The sequence below is a fragment of the Mobula birostris genome, chromosome 6 (assembly GCF_030028105.1).
Source record: "Mobula birostris isolate sMobBir1 chromosome 6, sMobBir1.hap1, whole genome shotgun sequence".
Lineage (NCBI taxonomy): Eukaryota > Metazoa > Chordata > Chondrichthyes > Myliobatiformes > Myliobatidae > Mobula > Mobula birostris.
The window spans coordinates 1,327,808-1,355,764 of NC_092375.1; the positions used below are offsets into that span (position 1 = coordinate 1,327,808).

The 27,957-nt window shown below is 50.7% G+C and overlaps 1 protein-coding gene across 3 annotated transcripts; it reads right to left on the reverse strand.

Annotated features, from left to right (window-relative positions):
* Positions 1–303: 303 nt before the first annotated feature.
* Positions 304–27,884, reverse strand: sik1 (salt-inducible kinase 1). 3 transcript variants are annotated; one of them, XM_072259808.1, is made up of 12 exons: positions 27,610–27,882; positions 27,326–27,442; positions 20,945–21,008; positions 18,121–18,282; positions 16,865–16,989; positions 16,666–16,789; positions 12,918–13,135; positions 11,246–11,398; positions 4,642–5,233; positions 2,567–2,709; positions 2,267–2,340; positions 304–1,420 (listed from the first exon to the last, which is right to left on the reverse strand). In XM_072259808.1, exons 1-12 carry the CDS (start codon positions 27,841–27,843, stop codon positions 1,168–1,170), a joined length of 2,259 nt encoding a protein of 752 aa, XP_072115909.1. In that variant the 5' UTR covers positions 27,844–27,882; the 3' UTR covers positions 304–1,167. The 3 variants fall into 3 exon arrangements, with proteins under 3 accessions (XP_072115909.1, XP_072115910.1, XP_072115911.1); XM_072259809.1 differs by lacking the exon at positions 11,246–11,398 and having other exon boundaries at positions 27,610–27,883; XM_072259810.1 differs by lacking the exons at positions 2,267–2,340; positions 2,567–2,709 and having other exon boundaries at positions 1,244–1,420; positions 27,610–27,884.
* Between the last annotated feature and the right edge of the window lie 73 nt (positions 27,885–27,957).

Below are 27,957 nucleotides of genomic sequence, written 5' to 3' on the forward strand. Positions count from 1 at the left end.
GTTCACCATCAGTCAGTAATAACAGCAGGGAGACCCTTCTCTGTACTGACCGTATTCTGTCAGAAATCCCAGCGTACTGAAGAACAGCTGTATTTATTAACCCATTGCACTCTCTGACAGATGGGACTCACCAATGGCTGACCATTGGCACTGACCACACCCAGGACCCTTTGTGGGAACTATACCGGCAACATCCCTCCGCCCAAACCCTTCCCACCTGCCCCACGTACCACTTCTGCCCCTCCGCACCGACCCCAGCACGTTTTGTGTTCTCCAGCCCACCCTCTGAGAACAGAAACAATATTAAAATTCACAAAGAGCATTTTATACAAATACAGTGCCTTCTCTTATATTCGAGAAAGTCCATTTAACATTGGATACAAATTGAAAGAGGTTATTGCATGTCTCTCAGTGAGTCAATCACTGATCCAACCCAAAGGTTAACAGCAGCAACAGCGAGTCTGTTTTCCACCCATTCCACTGCCTTTTCCATTCAGCAACGGCAATTCCAGCAATTTCAGACTGAGAACTAAGGAATCCTAGGTCCCCTGAGTCACATTGCAGAGGGAAGGAGAGGTCAGAGGCGAGGACCTCTCTGCAAACTGTTCCTGGAATTTAGCAGCAACTCTGGCTTCATAGGCTGGTTCCACAGATCAGCCTCCCACTGCAGCAGAGCTGCAGTTGGGCATGAACTGTGGGTTGGCAAGTCTGAGCGTCAACCCCATCTCATTGCCTGTTGTCCAACAGATTTCCAAACAAGTACTTTCAGGAGGCTGCAAGTTCCCTTGGTGCAGCGGAGTTCAATGCCTAAAGCTTAAATCCATAGTTTGCAAAGGGTAGTGAGCTCTTTGGCGAGGGAACTTCCACAGATACAGTGCAGCGGCTGCTATTAATGCTGGAGATTACTGTGCAGCGGCTGGTATTAACGCTGGAGATTACTGTGCAGCGGCTGGTATTAACGCTGGAGATTACTGTGTACCGGCTGGTATTAATGCTGGCAATTACTGTGCACCAGCTGGTATTAATGCTGGAGATTACTGTGCACCAGCTGGTATTAATGCTGGAGATTACTGTGCATCGGCTGGTATTAATGTTGGAGATTACTGTGCACTGGCTGGTATTAATGCTGGAGATTACTGGGGGCAGACGTCACTGAGCTGAAGACATTTAGTTCACCAACACGACCTTGCTGAGGCATGGTGCGGCAAAATCCTCCATTTCACAGTCTGCTTGCAGCCTTTGTTGCCATTGGAGAAGCTCCGAGAGCAGCGAGGGGACATGGAAAGCAGCCAGAGAACAGCTGAGGGGAGATGGGACAGTCTGTGGGAGCAGAACAGACCCTACTGCCTTCTGCAACACAGGAGCCCCAGCTCCACAGAGTGGGGCTTCCTGCTCTCTGACGAACGCCAACTGCAGCTCCCTGCCAAGAGAAAGAAACATATGTATAAGAACACCAGCCCCTCGACACCCAAATATCCACTCTCCCCTTCCTTCCCGACCCTCGAAATTCAAAACCCCACCCTCTCCTTCCTTCCAGACCCTCGACATCCAAATCTCCACCCTCTCCTTCCTTCCAGACCCTCGACATCCAAATCTCCACCCTCTCCTTCCTTCCAGACCCTTGAAATTCAAATCTCCACCCTCTTCCTTCCAGACCCTCGAAATTCAAATCTCCACCCTCTTCTTCCTTCCAGACCCTCGAAATTCAAATCTCCACCCTCTCCTTCCAGACCCTTGACACCCAAATCTCCACCCTCTCCTTCCTCCCAGACCCTTGAAATTCAAATCTCCACCCTCTTCTTCCTTCCAGACCCTCGAAATTCAAAACTCCACCCTCTCCTTCCTTCAGGACCCTCGAAATTCAAAACTCCACCCTCTCCTTCCTTCAGGACTCTTAACATCTGAACTTCTACCCTCCATCCCCTCAAAATCCAAACCTCCACCCTCTCCCTCCCTCCAACCCTCAACATCTGAACCTCTACACTCTCCCTCTGTCCCCTCGACATCCAAACCTCTGCGCTTTCTCTCCATCCCTTCGAAATCGAAACCTCCTCATCCTCTCTCCATTCCCACTCCCTCCCCTCAACAGCCAAACCACCCAATGCCTCCCTCCCCTCCATCTTCCTCCTACCCACCTCCCCCTCTCCGCCCCCCAACTGTGGTGAGTGGGACCCATCACTGACACCCCCTATCTGATGCACAGACCCCTCCCCTGTGCGTCAGCGATGTGACCTCCCTCCCCCCTGGGAGCTGAAGCCACACTCACCGGTACTGCCACTGTACACGGTGTGGCTGGTGGGGCCGTTCGTGCCATCCCGGGCTCTGGCTGTGCCTCCATTCCTGAAGCAGAAAGAGCAGAATGAGCAGGCCAAGAACGGGGAGGGGTCAATCACTGGAAGTGTTAGGGTTCCCGGTAACGGTGGGGTGGAGTAAGAGAGTAACGGTGGGAGGGGAGAGTGTAACGGGGGGGGGGGGGGGAAGAGTAATGGGGGGGGAGAGTAACGGGGGGAGTAATGGGGGGGAGTAACAGGGGAGGAGGAGTAGGGAAGGAAGGACCGAGACTTACAGGCAGCAGTTGTGCAGGCCGATCCCACGGGGCGAGGCGGTAGGGAGGAGGGCAGAGGTGCCAGGGCAGCTCCCTGCTCCGCCACAGTCTGAGGCCTGCTCTTGCCCGGAAGCTTTGGCACAGAAAACGTGGAAGCCTTTGTCCTGTAGGGGTGGGGGCAGAGAGAGGCCGTGAGAAGGGGAGACCCTCCAAAAGAGACACTACCCTACAGAATACCCCCTCCTGTTCTGAGTGCAGACACAGGCAGACTTGTTGGTAAGCGCGCAAGACAGACTGCTGGGGAAGCCAACAGGTCAGGCAGACTCTGCGGAGGGAGCAGATACTCAACATTTCAGAGTGAGACCCTTCACCTGTTACCAGCATGAAACATCGACTGTCCATCTTCCTCCACAGATGCTGCCCGACCTGCTGAGTTCCTTCAGCATCTGCCATCTCTAGTGCCCTCACTGTGATGGTGTTTGGTACGCTTGACTTTATCGGTCACGTCACCGAGTACAGGAGTTGAGACGTATTTGTGCTGTACAAGTCATTGTGTGGGAACGCACCCAAAGAATATTTATTGTGTTTTTCCTTATTATTATTTTCTTTTATCTTATTGTGGTTTTTTTGTGCTGCTACAGATCCGGAGTAACAATTATTTTGTTCTCTTTTGCACTTGTTTACAGGAAATGACTATCTTCAATCGTGAGCTATAGGAAGCATGTTATTAAGGTAGAGGCGTTGCTGCAAAGATTTACAGAGATGCTGCCGGGACTGCAGAGTGTGACTGATAAAGAAAATCTCTTTTCCCCAGAGTGATGGAGTGAAGGCAGTTGGGTGTGCAGTGCCTGTATAAGATCACGAGGTGTTTAGGTAAGAGGGAGACTGTTTTGTTTTTCAGGGTGGTGAAGTCCAAAACCAGAGTGCATTATGCAAGCTGCAAGAGCAGGTGGGCAGTGGGACATGGGGAGAAAACATTTTTAGAGGGCAATTGCATCAATTGATTTGTTTTTAATTTAGAGATACAGTGTAGAAAAAGCCCTTCTGGCCCTTGGGACCATCTGCCAGTAACCCACCTATTAACCATAGCCTCATCACGGGACAATTTACAATGACCAATTCACCTACGCCTCCAAGGGGACCACAACCTTGTCATAAGGGTTGAAGGCTTGCGTGCTTCAATAAGCCGGAGACCTAAGTTGGCTGGAATCAGGGTTTTATGATTTGGCTCTTGGTAGGGTCACCCATACCATATAGGTCAAAGGGTAGAGTTCAGACTAAGAGTGGTCTACCGGTCCTTTGGGTTCGGTGATTCAACTCAGGGCTACCAACCCTGACCGCTAAAACAAAACTGTTACGGAAACAGAAATGAGGAATCCCTCAACATCTGAGTGTGACAGTATTCCTGAGTCTCCACCCGGGACTTGCGTGACTGACAGTAGTGAAAACCGAGAGGAAGCTACGGACACGATGAAGGAAGCCCTGAACCCTGCCAGCGATGGAGGCGCTTCACTGCTGCTCGACATGCCAGCGGTGCAATGGGCCATAAGTAAATAAGGAATTAACCTACCGACCAGGACGTCTCCGGACTGTGCGAGGAAACCGTAACAAACCCGTGTGCACACTGGTGGGGAGCACAAGTCATCACAAACGCCAGACCCTCCGTCCCCCAGCCGGGACTCACCTGTGTTCAGGCTGGTGTCTGATGAGCTCCTGCCCCCTGCCCTGCTGGAAGGTGCTGAGGGGAAAGTGGGAGGCCGGCTGAATGGAGGGTGGAAGTGTGTGGGGAGGGAGAGGTCAGCATTGACCCCATCACTAACCCCAGTGAGAGAACTTACTCCCAACATCACCTCTGACTTCACTGTGGTGGGGTGGGGGAGGGAGATGAGGGATGTACCCTGAATCTCGAACCTATACTGCCAGGAGTAAATCATTGCCATCCCCATCAGTCTGACATCCCTGTTGCCCCTCCACACATCCACCAGTTACCCATCTCCCAATGTGTTCCACACATGGCAACAACCCCCCCCCCCCCCCACAACCTCCCATCCCCTCCCCACTGGCCTCAGCCACACCAGGGGTGGGCTGGCACTCACCAGGAGTGGAGTGCTGTCCAGGTGTGAACAACCCTTCAGCCACAGTGTGTTGCCGGCTGTCAGCACTCTGGGGTCTCATCACTGACCCTGTGCTATTGTCCTTGAGCCGCAGCCCCCTTTCCCGAGCGATGGACACTTCCACTCCACTGGGGGACGCAGATGGCTTCCTGAGCTCCACCGAGCATTCCATTCCGGGAGACATGGATTGATCCCTGAGCTCCGAGCATTCCATTCTGGGAGACACAGATTGATCCCTGAGCTCCGAGTGTTCCATTCCGGGAGACACGGATCGATCCCTGAGCTCCACCAAACGTTCCATTCCAGGAGACTCGGATTGATCCCTGAGCTCCACCAAACATTCCATTCTGGGAGACACGGATCGATCCCTGAGCTCTGAGCATTCCATTTCGGGAGACACGGATCGACCCCTGAGCTCCGAGTGTTCCATTCCGGGAGACACGGATCGATCGCTGAGCTCCGAGCGTTCCATTCCGGGAGACATGGATCGATCACTGAGCTCCGAGCATTCCATTCCAGGAGACATGGATTGATCCCTGCTTACCACCGAGAGTTCCGCAGCGGGAGACAAGGCCTGCTCAAAGAGTAGGAGAGTGTCAGATGCACATCCAGTAAAATCCAGCACCTCACACAGTCATTATAAACAGGAACAAACCCTTTTCTATGCTGAGCACAAGGACAAACCAATCCTGTAGCCTCCACCCAGCCCGGGGAAGTCCTGTACAAGATCACCACCTCCAGCAGTGCATTCCAGGCACCCACCTCACCTTAAAACAGTATCTAACACATTCACCCTGGGAAATAGACTTACCACCGACTCTATCTATACCTCTTACTATCTTATATCAGATCTCCCCTCAACCTCCGCTGCTCCAGGGAAACCAACCCAAGTTTGTCCAGCCTCTCATGATAGCACGTGCCCTCTAATCCAGGCAGCATCCTGGTAAACCTCTTCTGCAGCCTTCCTATAATGCAATGACCAGAGCTGCGCACAAATCAGAGTCAAACTGGTACAGTGAATGGTTGGGCCTGAGGAGTATTTTGGAATAGAGGGACCGAGGAGTGCAAGTACATAGCTCACAGAAAGCAGCACAGGTAAACTTCAGGTTCCTGGATCATTGGGGCCTCTTCTTGGGGAGGTACAACCTGTACAAAAATGACGGGTTACACCTGAACCCAAAGGGGTCCAATATCCTAGCGGGCACATTTAATAGAGCTGTTAGGGAGGACTTAAACTAATTTTGGCAGGGGAATGGGAACCGGAGTGATAGGGCTGAGGGAGGGGAAAACAGAAATAATTCAAAGATAGCGTGCAACAGAGATGATAGAAAGAACGGGCAGGAGATGAGGCATAATCACAGCCAGCGGCATGAGTTACAGGGCATTAGAGGCATGGTGCAGTTAAAACAGAAAGCAACAAATACTGGAATTAAAGGGTTATATTTGAATGCACACAGCATAAGAAATAAAATGGACAATCTTGAAATTTAGCTACAGATTGGCAAGTATGACATTGTGGCCATCTCTGAAACTTGACTAAAAGATGGTCCAAGGATAAATGGTGTATCAGAAAGATAGGTTAGTAGGCAGAGGAGATGGTGTGGCTCTGTGTATAAGAAATAATATTAAATCATTAGAAAGAGATGATATAGGATCGTAAGGCATAGAGTCTCTAAGGGTTGAGTTAAGAATTGGTAAGGGTAAAAGGACCCTAATGGCAGTTGTATACAGGCCTCCAAACAGCAGCCAGGTCATGGATTACAAATTACAACAGGAGATAGAAAAGGCACGTCAGAAAGGCAATGTCATGATAATCGTTGGGGATTTTAGCATGAAAATGGATTGGGAAAACCAGGTCAGTAGTGGACCTCAAGGAGAGAATTTGTAGAATGTCTATGGGATGGCTTTTTAGAACAGCTTGTTGAGTCCACGAGGGGATTGGCTGTGCTGGAGTTGGTGTTGTGCAATGATCCGGAGGTGATAGGAGAGCTTAAGGTGAAGGAACTCTTAGGAAACAGTGATCACAATATGATCAAGTTCACTTTGAAATTTGAGAAGGAGAAACTAAAATCCAGTGTGTCGGTATTTCAGTAGGATAAAGGAAATTACAATGGCATGAGAGGGGAACTGGCCGAAGTTGACTGGAAAGGGACACTAGCAGGAAGGACAGCAGAGCAGCAATGGTTGGAGTTTCTGTGAAAAATGAGAGAAGTGCAAGACAGATATAGTCCAAATAAGAAGGAATTTTCGAATGAAAGAAGGACATTACCGTGGCTGACAAGTGAAGTCAGAGCCAAAGTAAAAGCAAAAGAGAGGGCACACAAGGAAGCCAAAGCTAGTGGAAATATAGAGGATTGGGAGGCTTTTAAAAACTTGCAGAAAGAAACTAAGGCCATTAGGAAGGAAAAGATGAATTATGAGAGGAAGCTGGTGACTAATATCAAAGAAGATACTAAAAGCTTTTTTAAGTATTTAAAGGATAAAAGAGAGTTGAGGGTAGATATAGGACCAATACAAAATGATGCTGGAGATATTGTAATAAGAGACGCAGAGATGGTAGAGGAACTGAATGCGTATTTTGCTTCAGTCTTCACAGTGGAAGACGTTTGTAGTATACCGGACATTCAAGAGTGTCAGGGAAGTGAAGTATGTGCAGTGAAAATTACAACTGAGAAGGTGCTCAGGAAGCTTAATGGTCTGAGGGTGGATAAATCTCCTGGAGCTGATGGAGTGCACCCTGGGGTTCTGAAGGAAGTAGCTAGAGAAATTGTGGAGGCATTAACAATGATCTTTCAAGAATCGATAGATTCCGGCACTGTACTGGATGACTGGAAAATTACAAAGGTTGCTCTGCTACTTAAGAAGGGTGGGAGGCAGCAGAAAGGAAACTATAGACCTGTTAGCCTGACATCAGTGGTTGACAGCTTGTTAGAATCAATTGTTAGGGATGAGATTACAGAGTACCTGGAGGCACATGACAAGACAGGCCAAAGCCAGCATGGTTTCCTGAAAGGAAAATCCTACCTGACTAATCTACTGCAATTTTTTGAGGAATTTACAAGCAGGGTAGACAAAAGAGATGCAGTGGACATGGTGTACTTGGATTTTCAGAAGGCCTTTGAGAAGATGCCACAGATTTAGAGCCAATGGAATTACAGAGAAGTCACTAGCATGGGAGGAGCATTGGCTGATTGGCAGGAAACAGAAAGTAGGAATAAAGGGATCCTATTCTGGCTTGCTGCTGGTTACCAGTGGAGTTCCACAGGGGTCGTGTTGGGACTGCTGCTTTTTACAATATATGTCAATGATTTGGACTATGGGACTAATGGATTTGTGGTTAATTTGCTGATGATACAAAGATAGGTGGAGGAGCAGGTAGTATTGAGGAAACAAAGAGCCTGCTGAGAGACTTGGATAGTTTAGGGGAATGGGCAAAGAAGTGGCAAATGAAATACAATTTTGGAAAGTGTATGGTCATGCACTTTGGTGGAAGAAATAAATGGGCAGACTATTATTTAGATGGAGAGAGAATTCAAAATGCAGAGATGCAAAGGGACTTGGGAGTCCTTGTGCAGGGTACCCTAAAGGTTAACCTCCAGGTGGAGTCGGTTGTGAAGAAGGCGAATGCAATGTTGGCATTCATTTCTTGAGGCATAGAATATAAGAGCAGGGATGTGACGTTGAGGCTGTATAAGGCACTCGTGAGACCACACTTGGTATTGTGTGCAATTTTGGGCTCCTTATTTTAGAAAGGATATACTGACATTCAGAGAAGAGTTCAGAGAAGATTCACAAGAATGATCCAGGAATGAGAGGGTTACCGTATGAGGAATGTCTGGCAGCTCTTGGGCTGTATTGCCTGGAGTTCAGGAGAATGAGGGGGGATCTCATAGAAACATTCCGAATGTTAAAAGGCCTGAACAGATTAGATATGGCAAAGTTATTTCCTCTGGTAGGGGATTCTTGTACAAGAGGGCATGACTTCAGGATTGAAGGACGTCCATTTAGAAGGGAGATGACGAGAAATTACTTTAGTCAGAGTGTGGTAAATCAGTGGAATTTGTTGCCCCAAGCGGCTGTGGAGGCCAAATTTAAGGCAGAGACAGATAGGTTCTTGATTAGCCAGGGTATCAAAGGGTATGGGGAGAAGGCAGGGGAGTGGGGATGACTGGAAGAATTGGCTCAGCTCATGATTGAATGGCGGAGCAGACTTAATGGGCCGAATGGCCTACTTCTGCTCCTATATCTTATGGTGTTAAACAGGGTGGAAAGGTGGTGTTTGGCACACTGGCCTTTATCTGTTTGGGCACCGAGTATAGGAGTTGGGAAATTGTGTGCTGTTATACAAGACACTGGTGAGGCTTCACTTGGAGAATTGTGGAGAGTTTAGTCAACCTGTTATAGGAAACGTTATTAAAATACAAAGGATGCAGTTTGTTAGGCTGCTGCATGAACATGGGGGCCTAAGCGACAAGGAGAGGTTGTGTATACTCGGACTTTATTCCCTGGAATACAGAAGACTGAGGGGTGTCATAGTCCGGTCCGTGAAGTCCGTATTCCAGTTCACGGTTTGGTCCATCGACCCTTGTTCCAGGTTTTCCTATCTACCCTGTTTCTGTCCTTGTTGAACTAATTGAGTCAGCTGATGCTAGTTGGGGCTGGCTGCATAAATACCTCCAGAAACCAGGGTGTAGCCACTGGATTGTTCTTGTCCTTAGTCCTTGGATCCCTTCCTCTGCCTTCTGTTTCCTCACCTGAAGCCCTGCCTTGTCTTGCCGGTAACTCTCGCCTCACCTGAAGTTCTCGTCTTGCCTTGCTTTGCCAGTAGCCTTGCCTTGTCTTGCTGTCTGGTCCTGGAGCCACCCTGTACCTAGCTCCTTTCCTACCCCTTGCCTCCGCCCAGGTAAGTCAGGCCGTCTTGCCGTTACCTGGGGTTGGTTCTGTCCCTTCCTGTCCCTTGCCTCCGCCCAGGTAAGCCAGGCCATCTTGCTGTTACCTGGGGTTGGTTCTGTCCCTTCCTGTCCCTTGCCTCTGCCCAGGTAAGCCAGGCCAATTTGCCATTACCTGGGGTTGGTTCTGTCCCTTGCCTCTGTCAGGTGGTGATCCACGCCCTGCCCAGGAGGAGCCCAGTATCCAGCCGCGCCTCAAGTCTCCAGCCTCCAGCCAAGCCTCGAGCCTGAAGACTCCAGCCTCTAGCCTCTTGCCAAGCCAAGTCTCTAGCCTCTTGCCTCAAGCTTCAAGCCTGTAGCTTTCTGTCTCGTCGTGCCTGCCTGCCAAGCCTCGTCCTTGCCTAGTTCTGGGGCCCGAGCCAGAGGCAAGACCCAGGTACTGGGTCCTTGTCCAGTGTCTGGCTCGGAGTCGAAGCCCGGGCTCCTAGCTCCCTTGTTCAGTCCTGTTCCAGGTTCCCGGTTTTCCTTGCCATCACCCTGTATCCTAGTCCTGTCCCTAGTACTTCAGTGTCTGTGTCTTGCACTTGGGTCCGCTCACAGCCACTGCCCTTATGACAAGGGGTAATATGATAGACGTATTTCAGATCACGAGGAGCATAGACAGGGTGAAAAGACATGGTCTTTTTCCCAAGGAAGGCATGCTATAAACAAAGGGGCATAGGTTTCACATCAGAGGTGGGAGGTTTAAAAGGAACATCGGGGGCTACTTTTACACGCAAAGAGTGGTGCGTTTTTGGAACGAATTGTTAGAGATTTTGGTTGAGGTGGGTGCATTGGCAACATAGAAAAGGCATGTAGGTATGTGTATAGGAGAAGTTTTTAGGGCTATGGGTATACACCGACAGATGGTACTGGTTCATTGGGCACAGTTTTCGGGAACAAGTTGAGCCAAAGAGACTGTTGCCATGATGTAAGACTCGACTCCCAACATGGCAAAACCAGAGTTTTCTACAGCTGCAACACAACTTTCTGACTCTACGGTCGACACCCCGAACAATGAAGGCAAGTACAGACTACAACTTCTTCACCACCCTCTCTGTTGTGAAGTTTGGATTTGGGTGCCAGCACCTGTGTACATCAATGCTGTTAAGGGCCCCGTTAATGGTCGGGCCCATTCCCCCCACTCGAGCTCCAATCTTATCTGGATCCATACCTCCATGAAAACTTCAACACAGGAGATTCTGCAGATGTTGCAAATCCAGAGCAACAGACACCAGCAGGTCAGGCAGCATCCGTGAAGACATACTGTGTTATCTTCACTGATCACAAAATCCTCCCCCCCACCCCCCCCACTGAATGACCAGGCTGATATTCAACAAGGTTAAATATGGCTCCTTCACAGGTTAGTTAGACCACCTACATAATGTGTTGGGCAGCCTCCGGGAAACACCCAAATTCATCCGTCCGTTGCGTAGGAGCACTGCCTGTGGACTGAGCTCACACCTCACCCAAGGCTGTGACACAGAAAGGGAGAAGAGTGCGATGGGCAGGTACGGGGTCACTACTCCTTGCCAACCTGAGGAACAGGTGTCAGTGGGCAGTGCTGAGGGACACTACGGGAGCTGGTACACAGTTCCCGCCCGTTACTGCCCCCTAGTCAAAGACAGTCTACGTCACCTCACGGAAACACAACTCACCATTGTCTGGGAATGTCCTCCACGTGCTTGGGGATGTGGGCACAGAGCCGAAGGCGACCGGATCCCTGCCTGTGCCTGTCTGTGCTCCTTAATCCTCTCCAGCAGCAGGTAGTAGATGGCGGAAAAGTGGTTGTAGCTGTTGTTCTGTAGGGACTGTGGGCACAAGTTCCAAACGTCAGCGCAGGGTGGCACAGTAATGTAACACTTTTCAGCATCAGTGACCAGGATCAATTCTTGCTCCTGTCTGTAAGGAGTTTGCACATTCTCCGTTACCGCGTGGATTTCCTCTGGGTACTCCGGTTTCCATCCACGCCCCAAAGATGTACGCGTTCGGGTCGTAAGTTGTGAGCAAGCTCCGTTGGCACCGGAAGCATGGCATTGGCTACTGATGCTAATGATGCATTTCAATGTACACGTGACAAATAAAACTCATCCAGTCTACACACGGGCGGTTCTGCGAATGCTGTTAATCCACAGAAACACACACACACTGTCAATGCTGGAGGAACTCAGCAGGTCAGACAGCATCTATGAAGAGGAATGAACGTCTACGTTTCAGGCTAAAAGCCTTCACCAGGACTCAGTAGCTGCTCGACACACTGAACTGCTGAGCTCTTTGGAAATTTGCTGTGCCTTGCTGATTTAGTCTGTTCACTCCAACATCTAATCCCAGATATTGTTCACATTCAGTACCACAACACTGAAGCACTTCAGGAAAACCTTCCACTCTACACTTGCAAACAACGTGAAGAGTGGTGGGGTTGTGGATAGTGTAGAAGATTGGCAAAGAAAGCAGCAGGAATTAGATCAGTTGCAGGTATGGGCAGAGAAATAGCAAATGGAGTTTAACTCCACCAAATGTGAAGTGTTGAACTTTGGTAGGTCAAATGTAGAGACAAAACATTGTTAGGGGCAAGATAATTAACAGTGTTGATGAGCAGAGGGATCTTGAGGTCAGGCTCACAGCTCCTGGAATACACAGGGTGGTTAAGAAGGCTTCTGGTGGGCTTGCCTTAATTAGTCGAGGCACTGAGTTGAAAAGTCAGGAAGTTATGTTGCAGCTTTACAGAATTCTAGTCAGACCGCATCTGAAGTATTGCATAGAGTTCTGGTCACCCCATTATCGGAAGAGTGTCGAGGTTTCGGAGAAAGTGTACAAGAGGTTTACCAGGATGCTGCCTGGATTAGAGGGCATGTGATATGTCACGAGGCTGGACAGACTTGGGTTCGTTTCCCTGCAGTGGTGGAGGCTGAGGGGAGATCTGATAGAGGTTTATAAGATTATGAGAAGCACAGATAGCACAGCGGACAGTATATTTTTCTCAGGTCTGAAATGCCTAATATCAGAGGGCAGACGTTGAAGGCGAGAGGGAGTAATGTCAAAGAAGATGTGAGGGGCAAGTTGGTATTACATAGAAAGTGATGGGTGCATGGAATCTGCTACCTGGGGTGGTGGTAGAGGACTATGCATAACAGACATTTAGACAGGCACATGAACGTGAGGGAAATGGATATATATGGACAGTATGTGGGCAGAAGGATTAGCTTAGTTGGCATTTAATTACAAATGTAATTGGTTTGGTGCAGGCCTGTTCCTGAGCAATTCTGTTCTGTGTTCTACGTTCACTTGTTTGCTGGCCCCCCTCCCTCGCGCCAGCGAGCTGCCAATTACCTCGACAGTCTTGTGCCGGTCTATGCCCAGGGTCTGCATCACACTAAGCACCTGGTAGTTATAACAGCACACGTTGACAGTTTCACCACGGATGGGAAGAGCTGGCGGTTGGTGTGGGACACCGTGCCCTGTCAGCCAGCAGTGGAGTTTGATCTCTGGGATAGTGATTCGTTTCAGAGGGTCCACAGTCAACATCCTCCGGATTAAATCTTCACAGTCTGTCAGAGAAATTAACCCGTCAGTGGGGATTCACACAGGAGCATCAACACAGGACAGGGAAATCCACAGCAACACATACATGCACAAAATGCTGGAGGAACTCAGCAGGTCAGGCAGTATCTATGGAAATGAACAAACAGTTAACACTTCAGGCCGAAACTCTTCATTGGGTCTGGAAAGGGAAGGAGAAGATGCTCGAAGGTGGGGAGGGATGGAGTGAGAAGCTGGGAGGTGATGGGTGAAGCTGGGTGGGTGGGGAGGGACAATGGAGTGAGAAGCTGGAGGGTGATGGGTGAGGCCGGGTAGGTGAGGACGATGGAGAAGCTGGGAGGTGATGGGTGAAGCCGGTTGGGTGAGGAGAAATGATGGAGTGAAAAGCTGGGAGGTGACGGGTGAAGCGGGGTGGGTGGGGACGATGGAGAAGCTGGGAGGTGACGGGTGAAGCTGGGTGGGTGAGGAGGGATGATGGAGTGAGAAGCTGGGAGGTGACGGGTGAAGCCGGGTGGGTGGGGAGGGATGATGGAGTGAAAAGCTGGGAGGTGACGGGTGAAGCGGGGTGGGTGGGGACGATGGAGAAGCTGGGAGGTGACGGGTGAAGCTGGGTGGGTGAGGAGGGATGATGGAGTGAGAATCTGGGAGGTGATGGGTGAAGCCGGGTGGGTGAGGAGGGATGATGGAGTGAGAAGCTGGGAGGTGACGGGTGAAGCCGGGTGGGTAGGGACGATGGAGAAGCTGGGTGGTGATGGGTGAAGCTGGGTGGGTGGGGACGATGGAGAAGCCGGGAGGTGATGGGTGAAGCCAGGTGGATGGGGACGATGGAGAAGTTGGGAGGTGATGGGTGAGGCCGGGTGGGTGAGGAGGGATGATGGAGTGAGAAGCCGGGACGTGACAGGTGAAGCCGGGTTGGTGGGGACAATGGAGAAGCCGGGTGGGTGGAGACGATGGAGAAGCTGGGAGGTGATGGCTGAGGAGAGATGATGGAGTGAGAAGCTGGGAGGTGATGGGTGAAGCCGGGTGGGTGGGGACGATGGAGAAGCTGGGAGGTGATGGGTGAGGCCGGGTGGGTGGGGACGATGGAGAAGCTGGGAGGTAATGGGTGAGGCCGGGTGGGTGGGGAGGGACGATGGAGAAGCTGGGAGGTGATGGGTGAAGGCGGGTGGGTGGGGACGATGGAGAAGCTGGGAGGTGATGGGTGAAGCCGGGTGGGTGAGGAGAGATGATGGAGTGAGAAGCTGGGAGGTGATGGGTGAAGCCGGGTGGGTGGGGACGATGGAGAAGCTGGGAGGTGATGGGTGAAGCTGGGTGGGTGAGGAGAGATGATGGAGTGAGAAGCTGGGAGGTGATGGGTGAAGCCGGGTGGGTGGGGACGATGGAGAAGCCAGGTGGGTGGGGACAATGGAGAAGCTGGGAGGTGATGGGTGAAGCCGGGTGGGTGGAGAGGGACAATGGAGTGAGAAGCTGGGAGGTGATGGGTGAGGCCGGGTAGGTGAGGACGCTGGAGAAGCTGGGAGGTGATGGGTGAAGCCGGGTGGGTGGGGAGGAATGATGGAGTGAAAAGCTGGGAGGTGACGGGTGAAGCCGGGTGGGTGAGGAGGGACGATAGAGAAGCTGGGAGGTGACGGGTGAAGCGGGATGGGTGGGGACGATGGAGAAGCTGGCTGGGTGGGGACGATGGAGAAGCTGGGAGGTGATGGGTGAGGCCGGGTGGGTGGGGACGATGGAGAAGCTGGGAGGTGATGGTTGAAGCCGGGTGGATGGGGACGATGGAGAAGTTGGGAGGTGATGGGTGAGGAGGGATGGGTGGGGACGATGGAGAAGCTGGGTGGGTGGGGACGATGGAGAAGCTGGGAGGTGATGGGTGAGGAGGGACGATAGAGAAGCTGGGAGGTGACAGGTGAAGCGGGATGGGTGGGGACGATGGAGAAGCTGGGAGGTGATGGGTGAAGCCGGGTGGGTGGGGACGATGGAGAAGCTGGGAGTTGACGGGTGAAGCAGGGTGGGTGAGGAGGGATGATGGAGTGAGAAGCTGGGAGGTGATGAGTGAAGCCGGGTGGGTGGGAACGATGGAGAAGCTGGGAGATGACGGGTGAAGCCGGGTGGGTGGGAACGATGGAGAAGCTGGGAGTTGACGGGTGAAGCCGGGTGGGTGAGGAGGGATGATGCAGTGAGAAGCTGGGAGGTGATGGGTGAGGCCGGGTGGGTGGGGACGAATGATGGAGTGAGAAGCTGGGAGGTGAGGGGTGAAGCTGGGTGGGTGAGGAGAGATGATGCAGTGAGAAGCTGGGAGGTGACGGGTGTAGCCAGGTGGGTGGGGACGATGGAGAAGCTGGGAGGTGATGGATGAAGCCGGGTGGGTGAGGAGAGATGATGGAGTGAGAAGCTGGGAGGTGATGGGTGAGGCCGGGTGGGTGGAGACGATGGAGAAGCTGGGAGGTGACGGGTGAAACCGGGTGGGTGGTTTGATGGAGAAGCTGGGAGGTGATGGGTGAGGCCGGGTGGGTGAGGAGAGATGATGGAGTGAGAAGCTGGGAGGTGATGGGTGAAGCCGGGTGGGTGGGGACGATGGAGAAGCTGGGAGGTGATGGGTGAAGCCGGGTGGGTGGGGACGATGGAGAAGCTGGGAGGTGATGGGTGAAGCCGGGTGGGTGGGAACGATGGAGAAGCTGGGAGGTGACGGGTGAAGCCGGGTGGGTGGGAACGATGGAGAAGCTGGGAGTTGACGGGTGAAGCCAGGTGGGTGAGGAGGGATGATGCAGTGAGAAGCTGGGAGGTGATGGGTGAGGCCGGGTGGGTGGGGACGAATGATGGAGTGAGAAGCTGGGAGGTGAGGGGTGAAGCTGGGTGGGTGAGGAGAGATGATGCAGTGAGAAGCTGGGAGGTGACAGGTGTAGCCAGGTGGGTGGGGACGATGGAGAAGCTGGGAGGTGATGGGTGAGGCCGGGTGGGTGGGGACGATGGGAGTGAGAAGCTGGGAGGTGATGGGTGAAGCCGGGTGGGTGAGGAGAGATGATGGAGTGAGAAGCTGGGATGTGACGGGTGAATGGGGACGATGGAGAAGCTGGGAGGTGATGGGTGAAACCGGGTGGGTGGGGACGATGGAGAAGCTGGGAGGTGACGGGTGAAACCAGGTGGGTGGGGACGATGGAGAAGCTGGGAGGTGACGGGTGAAGCCAGGTGGGTGGGGACGATGGAGAAGCTGGGAGGTGATGGGTGAAGCCGGGTCGGTGGGGAGGGATGATGGAGTGAGAAGCTGGGAGGTGACGGGTGAAGCCGGGTGGGTGGGGATGATGGAGAAGCTGGGAGGTGACGGGTGAGGCCGGGTGGGTGAGGAGGGATGATGGAGTGAGAAGCTGGGAGGTGACGGGTGGAAAAGGTAAGGGCTGGAGAAGAGGGAGTCTGCTAGGAGATCAGAGAGGACAAGGGAGAAAGGGAAAGAGGGAGGACACCGGCAGAAGAGGAGAGGTGAGAAGCCAGGGTGAGGAATTGAAGGTCACATTACCACAAGGGAGGGACGAGGGTGCAGACGTACCTTCGGAAAGGAAGAAGGGGACGCGGAAGTGGCCCTCGATCACCCGTTGCCTCAGGACTGGCAGTGTCGGCCCGTCGAACGGGAAGCTCCCACAGACGAGGACGTACAGCACAACACCTAGACTCTGTGAGGACAGAAGTTTCTTTAGACTGTGCACTGCCAGCACTGGGTATAAACAGGCTGCTGTCAGTCCACCTACCCAGACGTCAAGGTGGGGGCCCTCGTAGTCCTTGCCTTCGAAGACTTCGGGCGCAGCATAGGGAGGTGATCCACACCAGGTGGACAACATTTCACCATGCCTGTAGAAGTTCCCGAAACCAAAGTCTGTCAACAGAAAGGCGACATTTTAACCACAGTAACAAGTGTGAGGTGGTTCATTTTGGTAGGTCAAATATGATGACAGAATACAGTATTAATGGTAAGACTCTCGGCAGTGTGGAGGATCAGAGGGATCTTGGGTCCGAGTCCATAGGATACTCAAAGCTGCTGCGCAGATTGACTCTGTGGTTAAGAAAGCATATGGTGCATTGGCCTTCGTCAACCGTGGGATTGAGTTTAAGAGCTGAGAGGTAATGTTGCAGCTATATAGGACTGTGGTCAGACCCCACTCGGAGTACTGTGCTCAGTTCTGGTCATCTCACTACAGGAAGGATGTGGAAACTATAGAAAGGGTGCAGAGGAGATTTACATTGACGTTGCCTGGATTCGAGAGCATGCCATATGAGAACAGGTTGAGTGAAATCGGCCTTTTCTCCTTGGAGTGACGGAGGATGAGAGGTGACCTGATAGAGGCGTATAAGATGATGAGAGGCATTGATCGTGTGGATAGTCAGAGGCTTTTTCCCAGGGCTGAAATGGCTCTCACGAGAGGGCATAGTTTTAAGGTGCTTGGAAGTAGGTACAGAGGAGATGTCAGGGGTAAGTTTTTTTATTTTACGCAGAGAGTGGTGAGTGTGTGGAGTGGGCTGCTGGCGACAGTGGTGGAGGTGGAAACAATAGTGTCTTTTACAAGACTTGTGGACAGGTACATGGAGCTTAGTAAAATAGAGGGCTATGGGTAACCCTGGGTATTTTCTGAAGAAAGTACATGTTTGGCACAGCATTGTGGGCTGAAGGGCCTGTATTGTGCTGTAGGTTTTCTATGTTTCTAACATTGTGGGCGCGTGATGTTGTTGCCAGAATGTGTGCTGCCACCTGCAGGCTGCCCCCAGCTCACCCTCAGGCTGTGTTGGTCAGTGACACAAATGGCACATTGCACTGGATGTTTCGATGTACTTGGCAAATAAGTTAATCTGAATCTGACTCAGTGGGTCAGGCAGCATCTGCCAGTCCCCCAGGGTTACACACCAGGTGGGCCACAGCAAATGGTAGTCACCACGACAGGCACAGACCAACAGAGCTGGGTGCGGAAGGGAGACAGACAGATGAGGCTATGTGCAGACAGGTGGAACGTACCTGCAAGTTTAATGTTCATGTCAGCATCAAGCAGCATGTTCTCAGTCTTCAGGTCACGGTGAACGATGTGGTGACGGTGACAGTATTCCACCGCCGACAACAGCTGACCAAATTTGTCTCGAGCTTCCCGCTCACTCAGCGGCCCCCGTTCCGACAGGTGTTCTGCGTGCAAACATGATGGTGAGGGCCCAGGGAAAATACTCCCCCCTCACTGACTGACCCCACCCTCCCCGTTCCGAATGGTGTTCTGTGAGCAAACGTGATGGTGAGGGCCCAGGGAAAATACTCCCCCCTCACTGACTGACCCCACCCTCCCCGTTCGGAATGGTGTTCTGTGGGCAAACGTGATGGTGAGGGGGGAGTATTTACAGGGTAAATACTCCCCCCTCACTGACCGGGATGTGGGTGTAGAAAAGGTGAGGAGAGACTTTAGGGAGTTGGTGGAAAGCTGAGAAACAGGGTACGTAGTAATCTCTGGGTTGCTGCCAGCCTATGTGCCAGTGAGGGTAAGAATAGGGCGATTTGGCAGGTGAATTTGTGGCTGAGGAACTGGTGCAAGGGAGAGGGATCTCTTCTGGGGAAGGTATAACATATACAAAAGGGATAGGTTACACCTGAACCCAAGGTGGACAAATATCATTGTGGGCAAATTTGCCAGAGTTGTTCGGGGGGGGGGGTTTAAACGAATTTGGCAGGGGGTGGGAATCAGAGTGATAGTGCTGAGGATGGGGTAGTTGGTTTGCAAACAGTGACACTGAGTAGTAAGACGCCTGGCAAGGAGAGGCTGATGCTCGAGTACAATTGCAGTCAACAGGATGAGTCGCAAAGTAAAAGGTGGACAAAATCAAAAAGGGTGAATACAGGACTGAAGGTATTGTATATATATATATATATAATGCACACAGTATATGCAATGTTAATGAACTGCGGCACAGTTACAGATTGGCATGTATGACGGTGTGGACAGTGGGAAGTTAGAAGATTGGGAAACATTTAAAAACCAACAGAAGGCAACTAATAAAGTCATTAAGGAAAGGAAGGGATACAAAGATAAGCAAGCCAATAATATTAAAGAGGATACCAGCAGTTTCTTCAGATACTAAAAGAGGTGAGAGTGAATATTGGACTACTGGAAAGCAACGCTGGAGAGCTAGCAATGGGCGACCAGGAAATGGCAGATGAACTGAATAAGTATTTTGCATCATTCTTCACTGTGGAAGGCACTAACAGAATACTGGAAGTTCGAGAGTGTCAGGGTACAGAAGTGTGTGAAGTTGCCATCACTAGGAAGAAGGTTTGTGGGAAACTGAAAGGTCTGAAGGTAGATAAGCCATTTGGATCTGATAGTGCACACCCCAGGATTGTGAAAGAGGTGGCAAAAGAGATTATGGAGGCATTAATAGTGATCTTTCATGAATCACTAGATTCTGGAATGGTCCTGGAAGACGGGAAAATTGCAAATGTCAGTCCACTCTTCAAGAAGGGAGAGAAGCAGAAGAAGAGAAATTATACAGTAGGCCAGTTACTCTGACCTCAGTGTTTGGGAAGATGCTGGAGTAAATTAAGGATGAGGTCTCAGAGTACTTGGAGCCACATGATAAAATAGGCCAAAGTCAGCATGGTTTCCTCAAAGGAAGATCTGTTAGAATTCTTTGAAGAAATAACAAGCAAGATAGACAAAGAAGAATTGGCTGATGTTGTGTACTTAGATTTCAGAGGGCCTTTGATTAGATGCTCCACAATTGGCTGCTTAACAAGTTTAGAGCCCATGGTATTACAGGAAAGGTACTATCATCGATAAAGCTGGAGGCAAAGAGTGGGAATAAAGGAAGCCTCCTCATCTTTTTTTCTGCAGTCCTGCAGAAGGGTCCTGGCCTGAAACGTTGACAGTACTCTGTTCCATAGATGCTGCCTGGCCAGCTGAGTTCCTCCAGCATTTTGTGTGTGTTGCTCAGATTTCCAGCACCTGCAGATTTTCTCTTGTTTATAAAGGGAGCCTTTTCTGGCTGGCAGCTGATGATGAGTGGAGTTCCACAGGGGTCTGTGTTCGGACCACTTCTTTTTATGTTGTATGGCAATGACTTGGATGCTGGAATTGACGGCTTTGTGGCCAAGTTTGCCTATGATATGAAGAAAGGTGGAGGGGCAGGTAGTGTTGAGTAAATAGAGAAGCTACAGGAGGACAGGCAGGCCAAGAAATGGCAGAAAGGCATAGACAGAGTGGACAGAGAGCATTTAAATGTATAATAACAGAGGGCAGCCAGTAAAAGTGAGAGGGGTAGGTTCAAGAGGGATGTGAGGGGTAAGTTTTTTTTTACTCAGAGTGGTGGGTACCTGGAATGCGCAACCTGATATGGCGGTAGAGGCAAATAGTTTGGAAGCTGTTAAGATACATTTGGATAGGCACACGGATGCAAGGAAGGTGGAAGAATATAGACACATGTAAGTAGTGGTATGAGTGGTTGGGTGTTTTTGATTTACTTTTTCGCTTGTTTGGAACAATATTGTGAGCCAAATGGCCTTCTGTGCTGTACTGTTCTATATTCCGTTCGGGCTGAAAGGGAAAAAGGATCAGCCATGATGAAATGGCAGAGCAGATTCGATAGGCCAAATGGCCTCCTATATTTCATGGTCTTATGGATCCATTACTACTAGTGACAGACAGTTGGAAATACCCCCCACCGTCAGACTGTGCCATCTCCCCACTGAGCAGTCTCCTGCCCCTCTGTGAATGCTCTCCGCCAACAAGGGCAGAACTACCAGTACTTCACTACCCAGCAGCCACTCCCCCCGCCCACCAGTGAGCAAGAGCAGAGACACTCACCAAACATCTCGCCATTCTGGGCAAACTCGGTAACTATGTACAGCATGTCCCGAGTCTCCATCACCTGTAACACAGACACAGTCCCGGCTGCCATTTATATACTGCCCAGTACACCAGTACAATGTTCACACACCCGCACTCGTGCACACGCACACACACACACACACACACACACACACACGTACTGACCCTCAGTGTTCACGCACACGTACACACATACCCTCAGCGCTCGCGCACACACGGACCCTCACTGGCCCATCAAGTCTGCTCTGCCATTCAATCATGGCTGATCTTTTTTTTCTCCTCAACCCCAGCTCTTGGCCTTCTCCCCATAACCTTTGATGCCATGTCCAATCAATAACCTGTCAATCTCTGCCTTAAATACACCCAACGACCTGGCCTCCACAGCTGCATGTGGCAACTAATTCCACAATTCACCACCCTTTGGCGAAAGAAATTTCTCCGCATTTCTGTTTTGAAAGGATGCCCCTCTATCCTGAGGCTGTGCCCTCTTGTCCTAGACTCTCCCACCATCCTTTCCACATCTACTCTGTCCAGTCCTTTCAACATTGGAAAGGCTTCAATGAGATCCCCCCTCGGCCTTCTGAATTCCAGCGAGTACAGACCCAAAGATATCAAATATTCCTCGTATGATAACCCTTTCATTCCTGGAATCATCCTTGTGAACCTCCCCTGGACCCTCTCCAATACCAACACATGCTTCTAAGATGAGGGGCCCAAAATTGTTCACAATACTCAAGGTGAGACCTCACCAGTGCCTTATAAAGCCTCAGCATCACATCCCTGCTCTTGTATTCTAGACCTCTTGAAATGAATGCTAACATGGCATTTGTATTCAATACCACTGACACCACCTGCAAGTTGTCTGTACAAGGAGCCCCAAGTCCCTCTGCATCTCAGATTCCTGGATTTTCTCCCTGTTTAGAAAATAGTCTGCACATTTATTTCTACTACCAAAGTGCATGACATGCATTTTCCAACATTGTATTTCATTTGCCACTTTCTTGCCCATTCTCCTAATCTGTCCAAGTCCTTCCGCATCCTATCTGTTTCCTCAACACTACCTGCCCCTGCACCAATCTTTGTATCATCTGCAAACTTGGCAACAAAGCTATCTATTCCATCATCTAAATCATTTATATACAGCATAAAAAGAAGTGGTCCCAACACCGACCCCTGCAGAACACCACTAATCACTGGCAGCCAACCAGACAAGGATCCTTTTATTCCCACTTGCTGCCTCCTGTCAATCAGCCAATATACTAACCATGTTAGCATGTTAGTAACTTTCCTGTAATACCATGGGCTCATAACTTGGTAAGAAGCCTCATGTGTGGCACCTTGTCAAAGGCCTTCTGAAAGTCCAAATATACAACATCCACTGCATCCCCTTTATCTATCCTACTTGTAAACTCCTCAAAGAATTCCAACAAGTTTGTCGGGCAAGAAAAAACCATGCGGACTTTGTCCTATCTTGTTCTGTGTCACCAAATACTCCATAACCTCATTCTTAACAACTGAATCCAATATCTCCTCAATCACTGAGGTCAGGCTAACTGGTCTACCATTTTCTTTTTGGTGCCTTCCTCCTTTCTTAAAGAGTAGAGTAACATTTGCAACTTTCCAGTCCTCCTGCACCATGCCAGAGTCCAATGATTTTTGAAAGATCATTACAAATGCCTCCACAATCTCTACTGCTACCTCTTTCAGAACCCTCGGGTGCAGTTCATCTGGTCTGGGTGACTTATGTACCCTGAGGTCTTTCAGCTTTTTGAGCACCTTCTCTCTTGTAACAGTAACTGCACCCACTTCTCTTCCTTCACACACTACAACATCTGACATACTGCTAGTGTCGTCTACAGTGAAGACTGATGCAAAATACTTATTTAGTTCATCTGCCATCTCCTTGTCCCCCGTTATTATTTCTCCTGCCTAATTTTCTAGCAGTCCTATATCCACTTTCATCTCTCTTATATATTTTTTATTAAGTACTTGAACAAGCTTTTAAAACTTTGATATTGTTTGCTAGCTTGCTTTCATATTTCATCTATTCCCTCCTAATGAATTTTTAAGTTGCTCTCTGTAGGTTTTTAAAAGCTTCCCAATCCTGTTCTGCCACTATCTTTGCGTTGTTGTATGCTCTCTACATGAGCTTTGACTTCCCGTGTCAGCCACGGTTGTACTATTTTGCCATTTGGGTGTTTCCTTGTTTTTGGAATACATTTATGCTGCACCTTTCTCGTTTTTTCCAAGAAACTCACGCCATTGCTGCTCTGCTGTCATCCCTGCCATCATCTCCTTCCAAATTTCTTTGGCCAACACCTCTCTAATTCCACTGTAATTTCCCTTACTCCACTGAAACATTGCTACATCAGACTTTATTTTCTCCCTATCAAATTTCAAGTTGCACGCAATCAAATTGTGATCACGGGTTCCCAAGGGTTCTTTTACCTTCAGCTTCCCAATCACCTCCAGTTCATTACATAACAGCCAATCCAGTATAACTGTTCCCCTGAGAGGCTCAATGACAAACTGCTCTAAAAAGCAATCTCGTAGGCATTCAACAAGCTCACTCTCTTGAGATCCATTACCAACCTGATTTTCCCCAGTTGAATTTTAATCCCCCATGACTATCATAACATTGCCTTTCTGACTTACCTTTTCTATGTCCCATTGTAATCTGTGGTCCACATCCCAGCGACTGAATGGAACCCTATACACCATCAGGGTCCTTCTACCCTTGCAGTTTCTTAACTCAACCCGCAAGGATTCAACAATCCACTGGTTTGATGCCATGCTTTACCAGCAGAGCCACACCTCCCCTCTGCCTGCCTCTGATACAATGTGTAACCTTGGACGTTCAGCTCCCAACTACAACCGTCCTTCAGCCACGATTCAGTGATGGCCACAACATCATACCTGGCAATCTGTAATAGTCCAACAAGATCATCCACCTTACTCCCTATACTCCATGCATCGAGACATAACACACCGAGTACTGTATTTCCTACCCTTTTTGTTTCTGCATCCCTAATGCACTGATACTCACTCTGCTGGCTGCAATTATCTGCTTGCCCTTCCTGACAGTCTAACTGCATGCTATCTTTGATTATTATCATCGATCCTTTTCTGAGTCTCTTCACTCAGGTTCCCAACCCCCTGCCAAATTAATTTAAGTCCTCCCCAACAGCTCTAACAAACTTGCCCGGGAGAATATTGGTCCCCCTCGGGTTCAGGTGCAGCCCGTCACTTTTGGACATGTCATACCTCCCCCGGAGGAGATTCTAATGATCCGAGAACCTGAAGCCCTGCCCCCGGCACCAGCTTCTCAGCCACGCATTAATCTGCCAACTCATCCTGTTTCTACCCTCACTGGCACATGGCACAGTCAGCAATCCAGAAATTACTACCCGGGAGGTCCTGCTTCTCAGCTTCCTACCTAGTTCTCCAAATTCTCTTTTCAGGACCTCATTGCTTTTCCTTCCTATGTCATTGGTACCAATATGTACCAAGACATATAGCTGCTCCCCTCCCTCTCCAAAATGCTGTGGATGCAATACAAGATCTCTATGACCTTAGTACCTGGGAGGTAACATACCATCCGGGTGCCCCATTCACGTCCACAGAATCTCCTGTCTGTTCCCCTCAATACCGAGTCCCCTATCACCACCACTTCCCTCTTGTCCCTCTTTCCCTTCTGCACCATGGACCTATACTTCATGCCAGGAACGTTGTCTTCATGGCATTCCCCTAGGACAGTATCCAAAGCCGTATACTTATTCTTGAAGGGAACTGCCAGAAGGGTGCTCACCACTCCCTGTATCACCTCCCCAGTGTGTCACAGACACTCACCACACCCTGTATCACCTCCCCGGTGTGTCACAGACACTCACCACTCCCTGTATCACCTCCCCAGTGTGTCACAGACACTCACCACACCCTGTATCACCTCCCCAGTGTGTCACAGACACTCACCACACCCCGTATCACCTCCCCAGTGTGTCACAGACACTCACCACTCCCTGTATCACCTCCCCAGTGTGTCACAGACACTTACCACACCCAGTATCACCTCCCCAGTGTGTCACAGACACTCACCACACCCTGTATCACCTCCCCGGTGTGTCCCAGACACTCACCACACCCCGTATCACCTCCCCGGTGTGTCACAGACACTCACCACTCCCCAGTGTGTCACAGTCACTCACCACACCCTGTATCACCTCCCCAGTGTGTCCCAGACACTCACCACTCCCTGTATCACCTCCCTAGTGTGTCACAGACACTCACCACACCCCGTATCACCTCCCCAGTGTGTCACAGACACTCACCACACCCCGTATCACCTCCCCAGTGTGTCACAGACACTAACCACACCCCGTATCACCTCCCCAGTGTGTCACAGTCACTCACCACACCCCGTATCACCTCCCCAGTGTGTCACAGACACTCACCACACCCCGTATCACCTCCCCAGTGTGTCACAGACACTCACCACACCTCGTATCACCTCCCCAGTGTGTCACACACACTCACCACTCCCCGTATCACCTCCCCGGTGTGTCACAGACACTCACCACTCCCCATATCACCTCCCCGGTGTGTCCCAGAGACTCACCACACCCCGTATCACCTCCCCGGTGTGTCATAGACACTCACCACTCCCCGTACCACCTCCCCGGTGTGTCCCAGAGAGTCACCATACCCCGTATCACCTCCCCAGTGTGTCACAGACACTCACCACTCATCGTATCACCTCCCCAGTGTGTCACAGACAGTCACCCCTCCCCGTATCACCTTCCCGGTGTGTCACAGACAGTCACCACTCATCGTATCACCTCCCCGGTGTGTCACACACACTCACCACACCCCATATCACCTCCCCGGTGTGTCACAGACACTCACCACTCCCCGTATCACCTCTCCGGTATGTCACAGACACTCACCACTCCCCGTATCACCTCCCCAGTGTGTCACAGAGACTCACCACACCCTGTATCACCTCCCCAGTGTGTCACAGACACTCACCACTCCCCGTATCACCTCCCCGGTGTGTCCCAGAGACTCACCACACCCCGTATCACCTCCCCAGTGTGTCACAGACACTCGCCACACCCCGTATCACCTCCCCAGTGTGTCACAGACACTCACCACTCCCCGTATCACCTCCCCGGTGTGTCCCAGTGACTCACCACACCCCGTATCACCTCCCCAGTGTGTCACAGACAGTCGCCACACCCCGTATCACCTCCCCAGTGTGTCACAGACACTCACCACTCCCTGTATCACCTCCCTAGTGTGTCAAAGACACTCACCACACCCTGTATCACCTCCCCGGTGTGTCCCAGACACTCACCACTCTTTGTATCAACTCGTACACAGATTCTCCAAGTCCAAACAGCTACCAATGTCTGCCTTCTCTGAGTGTCTGTAGCTCTGTGCTAAACATTTTCCACACTCCAAGTGTAACTTCCCTACTTCACTGCTAAACAGTCACATCAGTTAAAAATGTAAGACGTGGCAGAAGAAGTGTGTGTGTGTGTGTGTGACCGACCATTCAGGAGAGAGGTTCCTGAACTCAATTCTGAATGGATTGCACAACCTACAGGCACACTCTCAGTGAAGTCACAACAAACATTCTCAGTGTTATTTATTTGCACAATTTGTTTTTTTTGTGCAGGGGTCATTTGTCTGCCTGTGTTTATCTATACTGTCTTGGCCAGAAACATGGTTTGTTTATTCCTCTCCATAGATGCTGCTAAGTTCCTCCAACATTCTATTGCTCTGAATTTCCAGTATCTTCAGAACCTCATGTGTTTATGTGGTAAATGATGAATTAACTGATTCATTTAATATAGAAATCTACAGCACATTACAGGTCCTTTGGCCCACAATGTTGTGCTGACCATGTAACCTACTCTAGAAGCTGCCTAGAATTTCCCTACCACATAGCCCTCTATTTTTCTAAGCTCCATGTACCTATCCAGGAGTCTCTTAAAAGACCCTATCGTATCTGCTTCCATCACGGTAGTAAATCTCCTTTGCACTCTCTTTATAGTATCCCTGTAGTGAGGTGACCAGAACTGAACACAGTTCTCCAAGTGGGGTCTAACTATAGCTGTAACATTACCTCCCTGCTCTTGAACTCAAACTCAGGTGGGAGTCCATGTATTGAAGACATGACTAGGTCTTTACTCGTCTATGGATGGCAAACATTTCAAGTCCTAATTTATTGTCATTTGACTGAAGAAAGGAAACAACAGTTCCTCCAGACCACAGTGCTCCCACATAACATTCATCACAACCACCCCTCGAAAGCTCCACACCCAACCCACCCTCCCGCAGGTTCCCGGGACGTACCTGGTAGAGTCTGATTATGTGTGGGTGGTTAAGGAATTTCATGATGAGCACCTCCCGGTGAACTCTTTGTAACTCCCGCGTCTGCAGCCGCCTCTTATCGATGATCTTGATGGCCACCTGGAGCGAGAGGGCAAGAGTCAGACAGGACTCCCACCTCCTGCACTAACCCACTGCCACCTAGCCATCTGCCCCCCAACCAGCGTCCCATCACTCCCCCTCCACCCGGAGCATATCTACTCCCACCGACCTGTCCCCTTCAAAGCCCTCAGCTCCCCGCTGCTCACCCGGCTCCTGGTCACCCGATGTCGCGCCAGCTTCACCACCGCGAAATTGCCTTTGCCCAGCGTCCCCTCGATATCGTAGAAGCCGACCCTGAGCGCACGGCGTAGGGGGGCGGGGGCAGGGACCGGGTCCCGGTCCGGGGCCGAGCCCCGCTCCTGGTCCGACTCGGGCAGCAGCATCCCCAGGCCGTGGGCCGGTTCTATCCCGAGGCTCTGGTCCGACCCCGCCAACACCATCCCCCGGCTCCGCTCTGATTGAACCGGAATCCCCGCGCGCGCCCGAGCCCCCCACCATTGTCGTCACTCTGACGTCAAAGGGACGAGGACTGCGCGTAAACAGCTGGAGAATGA

What these genes read in the sequence shown, in the direction of transcription:
- sik1 (XM_072259808.1), bottom strand. Translation starts at nt 27,843, where the DNA reads ATGGTGTTGGCGGGGTCGGACCAGAGCCTCGGGATAGAACCGGCCCAC. An exon ending in ATCGGGTGACCAGGAGCCGG is followed by an intron (nt 27,443 to 27,609) that starts GTGAGCAGCGGG and finishes CTCTCGCTCCAG; the next exon opens with GTGGCCATCAAGATCATCGA. An exon ending in CCCCTTCTTCCTTTCCGAAG is followed by an intron (nt 13,136 to 16,665) that starts GTACGTCTGCAC and finishes TTTCTCTGACAG; the next exon opens with ACTGTGAAGATTTAATCCGG.